General features: G+C 42.1%; 1 protein-coding gene across 1 annotated transcript; it reads right to left on the bottom strand.

Annotated features, from left to right (window-relative positions):
* Positions 1 to 427: 427 nt before the first annotated feature.
* tmem88bl (transmembrane protein 88b-like) lies at positions 428 to 6,729 on the bottom strand. Its single transcript, XM_085354197.1, has 2 exons — positions 6,436 to 6,729; positions 428 to 655 (listed from the first exon to the last, which is right to left on the bottom strand). The coding sequence occupies exons 1-2, from the start codon at positions 6,727 to 6,729 to the stop codon at positions 428 to 430; spliced, it is 522 nt and encodes a 173-aa protein (XP_085210323.1).
* Between the last annotated feature and the right edge of the window lie 4,699 nt (positions 6,730 to 11,428).

The raw sequence follows: 11,428 nt of genomic DNA, 5'->3' as shown, positions 1-11,428 counted from the left end.
AATCCCAGCAACATCTAGCTGGAAAGGCTAATTTAATCTTCCTACTGTCACCTCTAAAGCTCTGGAATATCTTTTTAGGTGGTTTATATTAATGTATGTGTTTTGGGTTTCACCCTGAATCGAAGTTTTCAGTCTTTATCCCGTTCTAAGTTAATTATCTGGTCTTTGCAGCTTCAATATCACCACACAGACATGAGGGTGATATTGATTTTCTCACCAAAACTAACAGGAGAAAAGAGGACTCGAATATTTCTAAAATGTCAAACATTTTTACAACCATTGACAAAGTAAGTATTAGCTGTATGACTGTCTTATCGACTATAATGATGTTTCTATTTTTGCAAAACATCTGTAACCCTCAGGTTCGTCTTGCACAAATCAATCTTTCCGATCACTGTGACCCTCAGCACCACCTTCTCTGTTGTGATCAAACCCAGGCGTGGATGCTGCCCGCCCAGTCCAGCAGCCTCCCTCTGTACCAGGCGCGCTTGATTGGCTGAATGAAAAGCAGGAGTCGAAACTTTCGGAGCAGCCCGCAGAAGACTGCCGCCGCCACAATCACGAGCGGAGACATCATCACAAAGCCCAGGATGATGAGGGCAGAGCAACTGTTGTCATCGAGATAATGGCAGATGGCAGAGGGTGCATCAAGGACCTGCAAGGACAAACACAGGAGGGAGAGTAGATGAGACAGAGGTGCTCCAAAACATGTGATGAGCACTTTGGCTTCAGCAGAAGCTCCATCTCATCTGTGAAAAAGCAAATAGGCAGGATTTGTATTCATTAAATATGAGGCGTGTTTGGATGTGTGCTGAGGGTGCAGTAGTGGGACTGTGTGGGCAGTGGGGCGTGACAGAGTTTCTCCCTGCCTCGCTCTTTCTCTCTGCAAGATAAGATTGTGCTCAGTGCTGTCAGTAAACCTCAGAGCTGTCAGTCACCTGCAAGCGAGAGGAGGAGGAGGACAGCAGGTGGTCAGATAGTAAAAGTCAGAAGCTTGCAAAAAGCAGAGAGACAAAGCTAGCAGCAAAGTTAGCAGCTGAAACTCACACCTGTGTGAGGACGCAGTGACATTGTTACAAGAGCTTACAATTCAGACACATCTGATGACCACTTTTTACTAAATGGTTTTTCAATTTGAAAAGAAAGTAAATGTCACTGTTTTTCTTCTTAAAACATACAGCACTTCATGTGTTCCACATTTTTGTTGTGTTACAGCCTTTTTCAAAACGGATTTAATTCATTTTTCACCTCACATTTTGACACACAAACACAAAATGAAAAATTCTTGGAAATGTACTACAAAGAAAAAATAAAAATATAACACGTACATTTTTATAAATATTCACAGCCTTTTCACAGGTAAAGTCAGGTGATTGGACATGATTTGGAAAGACACACACCTGCCTATATAAGGTCCCATAGCTGACAGTGCGCGTCAGAGCACCAACCAAGGCATGAAGTTCAAGGAATGGTCTGTAGGCCTATAAACAAGATTGTATCAAGGCATGCGTGTGGGGAAGAGTACAGTGTGAGTACACGAAGTGGGAAACTAGTCAGGGTGGATGGAAAGATGAACATCCTTAATGATAACCTGCTTCAGAGAGCTCTGGACCTTGGATGGGGCAAAAATGTATCTTCCAACAGGACAACGATCCTAAGCACACGGCCAAGATAACAAAGGAGTGGCTCAGCCACAGCCTAGGTTTGAACTCAACTGAACTTTAGTCAAGAGATCTGAAATTCACACCCATCCAGCCTGATTGGAGCTTGAGAGGTTTTGCAAAGAAGCACAGGGCACCTCTGTGATGTGGTGGGGAGATTAACATCATGGTTATACAGCCAACAACTCTGCAGCAACTGTGTGATGCTATCATGTTGACATGGAGCAAAATATCTGAGGAACATTTCCAGCACCTTGTTGAATTGATACCCCCAAGAAGCAATCATCAACGATTATTATTATTATTCAGGCAAAAGGGGGTCCAACCCAGTATTAGCAAGCTGAAATAAAGTGTCCAGTGAGTGTACATCACATACTTGTCTCACACAAATCTGTTAGAAAAATGCAAGCGGAGACACTTTCATGACTAAATCGCATGTTAAGGCATATTAAATGTAAAGAGTCACTCTCATTTTACTATTGTTTCTATTTCTTTTGCACAAGTGATTCTGATTCTAAGCTAAAAGTTGTTTTTTCTAAATGCACCGTAGCAACAGCGGTGTTTAATACACACCTGCAAGCGCACACACCCCTCCGCGAAGTGTAAAGTGATGCTTTCACTGAGTACATTTCCTTCCTTGTCGTGCTGACAGTGTGTCTGTGCACAGCTGGTGCTGGCACCAAATCAGACTGTCTTGTCTTCCCTCGCTTCGTGCTCTGCTGCCACAAAAGGAAGAAGTCTGACTGACATTGTCTGTAATTGCTTGGCCTGTTCTGACATTCACTCTGGCCTAATCGTGATTATATTCTCGTTCTGTGTCCCCTTGTTGCATGTTTTTAATTCATGTGCAGTGCCCTACATGGCTGTGCACAAATCACTCCTAACTGAGACAACCAGGGTCTTCAGCCGGGCTTTGATTTTATGACCTATCGGGTAAGCTAAGGACCGAACTGTAGCTCTCTCCTGCCTGACTTGGTACGATGCCCAGGTCCACTGCTCTTTACTGATTTAACTGCATTTCGTGTATCTCACACAAGAAGAGCCGCACCTGTCAGAAATGCTGACAAACTCCAACATTCAAACTCAAGTTACCGTGTTTGTTTTGCTGTGCAAACCCAGAGAATATGTCTGAACACCTCTGAGGGGAAGGTGTGAGGTACACATGTAGAAAATGCTGCCAAGAAGACTTGGCCTGAAGGCTGACTGTTTGCCTTCTCCAGGTTCCAGAGCCAACCTTAATGACAGATAATCCTCCTATTGTTTACAAATGGCATGGGCTTACTTGCCTAAACTTCCAGAGAAGTTAAAGAAGACTCAGTGGCAGAGCAGATTCCTTCTCTCAAATGATTTGTGAACTGACTCTTAGACTTGTATGCAAATATTTGGGCAGCCCTGAGCAGATATCTTGTTGGTTGTTTAATGAAAAGAAGTACATACAACCCTGCAGCAACAGATTCAAACACTTATTTTAGCTTAATTGTTTTATTTAATTAAAAAGAAATAGGACAAAATAATAGACTGTGCCAAATATTACAGCCAGGTAACAGAGGCTCTCTGTGCAGGGATTTTCACCCACTCCTCTTGCAGATCACTTTTTATCTCACTGGAGATTTTCAATGATGGTCAGGTCCATGGAAGTCCAGGGCCACTCTCAACACTTTAGCTGATGTTTCATGAAGTCGTGCATTGTTCCATTTTGGATCATCATCCTTTCGGAGAAGTAACCCTCTTTACACTTAGGTTTTTCTTCCTTGATTGGCTGCAGGATGAATTTTGTGATATTTCTCTCAAAAAGGCTTGTTTGTGTTGGTGCAGCATAACCTCGAAGCAGAATATTTACTCGCCTGTTTGAACAAGATGCTCCAAAAGCTGCATCTCCTGTTTTTTTCTTCATAACCTAAAAACCTCAGTTTTAACTCTGAAATGACTCAGACTTGTTTGTGTTTCTTTAGGTGCTTTACAGGTTACAATTTTTCTTCTGCTGACTCTCCTATGCTAACCCTGCGTGCGCATCAACCCTCCCCAATGGAAAGGTGCACCACGAGGCCTGTGTCAGTCCCTCATGTTTATCTTTTCGTCCATCAGACGTCCATTTCTTGCTTTTCAAAGTGTTGGCATGACTTCTGTGCCTGCCTTCAAAGAAGTTTCTATGCTGCTTTGTAGTAGTCATTTCCAGCTCCTCTGTCAGTTTTACTTCAGAAGTGCTTGTCAGATGTTACTGCAGGGTTTGAAGAGTCGGAGTCTCTGATAACTCCTAGTAATTCTTCACCTGCCTTGCAAATGCCAGGAAGTAAATTAAAGCCCTGAGCACTAATGGAGCACTAAGCCTTTACAAGTAAATGTGTGCCTGAAACATTTGTTTTGCAGGGTCTGTTTTTGTCTTCTTTTCACTTCATAAATACAAACAAAATATGTATTTTTAACCAAATACATTTGTACACTTAGATAAGTACTAGCCTCTTGTGCCTGCGTTATAAACGTGGAGGCACCAGACATACACTATATTGCCAAAAGTATTCACTCATCCATCCAAATCATTAAATTTAGGTGTTACAATCACTTTCATGGTCACATGTGTGTAAAATCAAGCGCCTAGGCATGCAGTCTGCTTCTACAAACATTTGTGAAAGAATGGGTCGGTCTCAGGAGCTCAGTGACTTCCAGCGTGGTGCTGTGATAAGACGCCGCCTGTGCAACAAGTCCAGCTGTAAAGTTTCCACACTACTAAATACTCTATAGTCAGCTGTTAGTGTTGCTATAACAAAGTGGAAGCGATTGGGAATGACGGCAACTCAGCCATGAAGTGGTAGGTCATGTAAAATCACAGAGCATGGTCAGCGGATGCTGAGGTGCATAGTGTGCCGAGACCTACAAACTTCATGTGGCCTTCAGATCAGCTCAAGAAAAGTGTGTAGAGAACTTCATTAAATGGGTTTCCATGGCCGAGCAGCTGCATCAGACGCAGTGGTTTAAAGCACACCTCCACTGGACTCTAGAGCAGTAGAGACGTGTCCTCTGGAGTGACAAATCACATTTCTTCATCTGTCAGTCTGAGTTTGTTGGTTCCAAGGGGAACAGTACTTGTCTGAGAGTATTGTGCCAAATGTAAAGTTTGGTGGAGGAAGGATTATGGTGTGGGGTTGTTTTTTAGGAGTTGGGGTCGGCCCCTTAGTTCCAGCAACAGGAACTGTTAAAGCTTCAGCAATCCAAGACATTTTGTACAATTTCATATCCAGTTCCTGTTCCAACATGACTGAGCACCAGTGCAGAAAGACATGGATGAGCGAGTTTAGTGTGGAAGAACTTGACTAGCCTGCACAGAGTCCTGACCTCAGCCTAACAGAACACCTCTGTGAGCCAGGCCTTCTCTTCCAACAACTGTGTCCGACATCACAAATGTACTTCTGGAAGAAAAATCAAAAATTCCCATGAACACTCCTAAACCTGTGGAAGGCATACCGGGAAAAGTTTGATGCTATTAGAGTTGCAAAGGCACAACATCAAATTAAACCTTATGGATTAAGAATTGGATGTCATTCAAGTTCATACGCGTGTGAAGGCAGATGAGGGAATACGTTTGGCGATATGATGTAAGTAACAAACGCAACACTAATGTTGTCACTTAATAAACAGCAGCTTATCAATTCAGCTAATAGAAATGGAGCAACGTCACCATTTATCTGGAGCCATGACTTAATAAATCCACTGTAGATTAATTATCAGGTGTCTGTTTTGACTCAAAGGTCTCTCAAGGGAAATACCTCTTTAGTTGCTAAATTCTACTTGCTACAGAAAATATTGTAATTGCATCTCTGCACGTAAGCATGTTTCTTCAAAATTATAAACATGTTAAAATAACGGCTCTCCTTATTGTCTGTCATATATGTACCGTTAGTGCTGTGGACACTCAGATTAAACATGGCCAATAGAGACGTCAGCGTATGAACAACTGATCCCTGTGAAACAGAAGCTTGGGTTTTTTTTCTACTCTTGGCTCTGTGTGATGTCATCTAAGGCTACCAGTTCTGTGCAAACCTTTTGTTCATGAGGTAGACCGGTCAGAAGAAAGTCAGCTTAGAGGATGGAGAAATTGAGCTAAAACAGCTTGTTTTAGACAGAGGATAGACTGAGGGACTGCCCTAATGTCCTGTACCAGATAAACAAGGATTATGCAAGGTCTGATAGAGCCCGAGAATAGAAACATGGAGCTGGAAATGAGCATAACAAGTCCCCTTGAAAATGAATGAACTCTTCCAAACATACAGTTACAGAAAGCAGACTGTTTACTGTGCCTGCGTCTGTGTCCGGTAAATCAGGACAGTGTACAAGTTATACAGAAGCAGTTGTTCCAGTTCGTTTAGTGTGTGTGTGCATGTGTGTGCGTGTTTGCAGTGTGACAGATGGTTCCCTCAGTCTACTTGGCAAGATAGAGAGAGAGAGGAAACTCTTACAGTATAAAAGGACTGTTGGGGGACATAATCTGTGTTGAAGGAGTGTAAAAATAAAAAATTCAGTGCATAACTTGGCTATCTAAATTTCCATTATCTTGCATTGTTAAAGTGCTGCCCGATGGGGCCCATTGTGATTCCCAACACCACTAAACAGCATCCTGTGTCCAACGTTATAGTTTTAACCCTTTGGCCCTGTGTCTCTATCAACTTTTGCTAAGTATTCTCTGAAATTTCATCCGCAGGCATGACTAACTCAGATAAGACTTTGCAATCTAACATGTGGTGATAAATGGCACTCTCTGCTACAGATTTTTACAGCTTACCCTGGAGTGGCAGAGGAAACCAGCATACAGCAGCAGCCCTGCAGGCAGGAGCACCACAGAGAAGACCACAGCCAGGAGCAGAGCGCTGGCTAAGACCACGCACAGGTTCCAGAGGATGAGAGCCGCCCCGCAGGCCACGCAGCCACACCTTCCCCTACGGCTGCCCCAAGCGCTGCCCCCGCTGTGAGCCACAGGCGGGGGAAGCATCTTCACGCCCTCTCCGATCCAGAAATCTTCCTCTTTCTCCTCCTCGGCAGAACCGCCGTCGTCCAGGTCCACGTCCATACCGCACATCCTGTGAGACAGCGTCTGATCGAGTTAATGTTTTACTTTACGAGCTACGGAATGACGCTGTGCTGCAGGAGTCCTTTTTTAAAAAAAAAAAATCTTGCACATCATTACTGTGGCTATTTAAACTGAGCCTATTTTACATTCATGGACAATATCTGCATGTTTTAACCAGTCCATTTCTTTTTATTTATCACCACTATTATGTTGACTCAAACAACCATACGTAGCTAAAGTATCCTCTCCAGGCTGGATGCTGTAATTATATATGCATGCCTGCTGAATTTTGAAACTTAAATTAAATAATTGAGGTGCAAACAGAGCTCTGTCCCTGAATTGCCTCCTTTTCCTTTTCCATTCAACCAGCCAATAACCCATCAGACCATGGAAATGGGAACTTAAAGCCTATATTGACTTCACCTATACACACATACTGTATCCACACTTTTTCAGTATCTTCCCGTCACTCGTCTGGTCGATCTCTTCGATCACGTCTTTGTCACTAAAGCCAAAAAGAAATACATTTCTTTTTTTACTTGAATGACTAAATCCTTAAAGCTTAAACGACCTGCTGCTGAGCTAGAGGCACAAACCACATATGGACATCCATGTAGGTGGCAAATTAGAGGAAAATAAAAGACCCTTAAACAGAGTCTGTTTTGCTGTGGATGCAAATTGTTTTTGTCTACTTGTATCCCTCTGTACCAACGTTTAAATGATTACACACTCCTCCAGGAGGAAAATGCCCCTCATCCACAGGGCACCAGGGCTCACTGACTGGTTTGATGAGTAAGAAAATGATTTGACCCATGTGACCTTACAGTCACCGCATCTCAATACAAATGAACCGATATGGGTGACTCTGGACAGATTTGTAAGCCAGTGTTGGTAGAGGAAGCATGGACACCATATTATCCAAAACACATCTTTTGGTGTTTTGGTTAATATGGTGTCCATGCTTCCTCTACCAATCAATGCTAACGTGCACCGCAGCAGTTCTCATGACCCAACACCTTACCAAGACTTTCAGTTTTCCTTTAATTTGTCAGCCACTGGTATGTTCTGCTCCCTCTCAGTTTTATTGACTCCACTAAAATCATTTTTATTTTTTATTTTAGCTTCACACTGGTTTTTCTTCTAATCACACGCACTAAACAAGCAGAATTATTTTTTCTTACCTTGATGTAGCTGTAAACCGCGGTAATCCCTGTGTGTTTGAGAAAATTCTCTCCCAGCAATCGACTCTGAACTTTTAGTTTCCGAGCAAATATAACGGCAGGTGCCAGTTCAAGAGCAGAGCAGCGGCAGAGGAGCACCTGTGAGTCGGACTCAAGTGATGCTGCTGCGCTCTCGGGATCCTCTGTGCGCCCGCGGAAGCGAGCGACTCCGGAGCGCGCTCTCCAATGTTAAAGTGCGCGCTCACGCGGTTGCTTGACAGCTTGGACTATTTTTCCTAAGTGTTTGTATAGTAGGGGGGGGGGGGGGGGGGGGGCAGTGTGTCACAAGACCCCTTTATCAACGACAAAGTAAAGTGAACAGGGAGGGCCACAGAGGAGGAGGAGGATGGTGTCATGGTTACACGTCACCGCTGTTGCTACATTTTCTCTATAAAGTTTCACTTAAAAACGTGATCTACTATTTAAACATTAGTTGCTCATACTTAGTTGCCAGTTTGTGGAAAATCGTTCTCTTTTCATCTGCTTTGTGATTTACATTCGTCTCAGCGATGCACTGTTGATGCAGAAAATTTGATCCAAAACATTTAGTGATGTTTGATGTTTATAAGCTTTACTTACCAAAGGCTGAGCGATCATTTCTTTACATCTCGAAATACTCCTAACAGGCAAAGCGCAGATACTGAACAGTTTGAGTTTACCTTAAGATCAGAGGTGGGAAGTAACAGAGTACTACTTTGTTACTGTACTCAAGTAGAATTTTTAGATATATGTACTTTACTTGAGTTTTTATTTTTCAGGATAGAAACTATGAAAAGATTGCATATCTCACATACAAAGCCGTTACTTAAGCCATTAGTTACAAATGAGAAAACCTCCATAAATGGCGAACACATACACTGACGGGACACTTCATGAGGTACAATGTATTTAACAGCCTATTTACACAAATATCCAATCAGTCAATCACAATGCAACAACTCAGGGCATTTGGGCATGTAGACATGGTTAAGACGACCTGCTGAGGTCCAAGCTGACCGTCAAAATGACAAATAACAAAGATGAGATTTTCACCCACATAAAATCTCATGTTGATGCCAGAGGTCGGAAGAGAATGATGAGACTGTAATTCAAATAACAGCTTATTACAGCCAAGGTGAGCAAAAGAGCAAGTCTGAATGCACAACATGTCAAACCTTCAAGCTGATGGGCTACAACAGCAGAAGACTGAGGTTACAATTCACACAGGCTCACCAAATTCTGTGATCATATGATGAGCCTCAATTTCTGCTGCAACACTCGGATTGTAGGGTCAGGATTTAGAGTTAATGGCATGAAAGCATGGATCCCTCCTGGCTTTTATCATTGTTCAGTCTGGTGGGGGTATAATGATGTTCGTGGGTATTTTTTGGCACACTTTGGGTCCCTTAGTACTAACACAGCCTACCTAAGTTTTGTTCCTGACCATGTTCACACTTTTATAACCACAGTGTACCCATCTTCCGGTCACTGCTTCCAGCAGGATAATGCACCATATCGCAAAACTCAGTAACATGTTGACCTGGTTTGGTCAACATGTTACTGAGTTCCCTGTACTCATGAATCTGTGCCATGAGGAACTAAATCAGCTCTGAAGACAAAAGAGAGGTCAGCACGGCACTAGCAAGCTATACCTAATAAATTGTCTGAGTGTTTACACAAATATATGTGTTTACTATATTTGTAAGCTTAAAACAGCATAATTAAAAGATATATTTAGACCACAGATACGTCAGTTTTCATGCTCACAGACCACTTTTTTTCTCTCTGTGATGCAGAAATGTGCTCCAGGGTGTGGTCAGTGTCAGAAGTCAGAGTTGTTTCTTTCAAACAAATCATCTACATCTTTAAATAAAGTCTTTGTGTTGTTTATGTTCTTCATTATTACATTTGTAAATGATAGCTAATATCTAATAAAGAGAGTGGACAGTGGTAGCACCATGTATTTTTTATCAGTTTTTAAACAGTTGTACTACATCATTGGCTACTCACAGCCCAGACCTGTTTATCTTGGTGTCTGTCCAATCAAGTGACCTTTGCTGTAGTTTATAGAAGTGAATGTAAGCCAGTCTTGTCAGATAATCAGATAAAATCTCAGGAAAATCAGATTAGGGTGAGCTTAAATTCATAGAACTGAAAACAACCAGAGGACACGCCTACACATCCTCTACAGGCAAAAAAAAGAAGCTCCAGTCATCCAGTGCAGCTAAACAAGGTCAGAAAATGCATACAATAAAAGAACAGTTAAGAGCTTATTACATAAGAGAAGTGTTTGCCTTTGCTTTGTATATGAGCTTGAAAACAGAACACATTTAAAGCTGAATGGGGGGAAAGAAGGCTGTGATACGTCCACAAATATCCCTGCGAGTTTCTCCCTCTGCAGTCCTCAGAACATTGTCAGCTGTGTGGCTGCAGATAAGAAGATAATCGATTTGTTTTCCAGCACAGACAGACAGTCAACCTTTCGCTGCTCAAATTTAATTACACCGAACAAGCGAAAAAGATAGGAGGATATGAAACTGAGCTGAGAAAAGACATTGCCTGGACATAGAAATGGAGATGAAAGATTGATTGATGAAGCAGTGGAGAGACGCTGCAGATGGTGTGGAGGAAGATTTTGTAAGTAAAGTGCACGATAAATGTCGTCTCTCTGGATTCTACCTGTGACATCTGCTGACATCTGCTGGAGCACCTGTGAACTTTCTGAACAAAGCGCAGAACAGACCTGCATGTTTCTTGTGTATATATTAAACAACATCAGCATTTTCTTCAAACTAACTGCACCACATCACTGCATTTTAGCAAGTTACTCACAGACAGAATTTGTACTGAAAGTCTTTGTGTCAGATACGTACTCTGCATTACCTGGCCAGAATGGGGATTGTGGTTTTTCTACCCCATTCCTTACTTTGCAGTCACAGAGAAAAGGATCATTTCGCTGATAGCAGTGATGAAATAGATAGTCAAAGCCTTTATTTAAGAAGCCGTGCAAGCACACTGTGTACTCTATTACATGTAAAATCCTGTATAAAATGTTACTGAAGAAAAACTATACAAGTGCAGAATGGTGCTCAGTGGTTAGTGCAGTGCTCTGACAGGAAATGGGTCCTGGGCTTGAATCTGTGTGGAGTTTGTATTTTCTTCTGTCATAATAAAATTGGGATATTTAATTAATGCTGCCTACTAATCTACACATATATACACATAGGACTAGTAATATATAGATAAATGTGTATATATTTGTACAACATGTATCTTTAATGGCTTAAAAAATACAAGTTGAGCACAAGTTTGTGCAATGTACCAATATCACTGGCACCAAAACAGCCCCAGAGCATGATGCTACCACCACCATGCTTGATAGCTGGTACAGTGTTATTACGTTTGAATGCCTCATCTTTATTCCTCCCATCATATCTATCTGTATAAATAGCTCAACTTTCTCTAGTCTGACCATAAAGAGACCTTCCCAACTTTTGTAAAGCTACAAA

This window comes from Diplotaxodon limnothrissa, linkage group LG5 (genome assembly GCF_057381915.1).
Source record: "Diplotaxodon limnothrissa isolate DT_005_m linkage group LG5, D_limnothrissa_male_GT1.1, whole genome shotgun sequence".
NCBI lineage: Eukaryota > Metazoa > Chordata > Actinopteri > Cichliformes > Cichlidae > Diplotaxodon > Diplotaxodon limnothrissa.
Note: the sequence above shows the minus strand (reverse complement) of the source record. Positions and strands in the feature narration are given on the sequence as shown.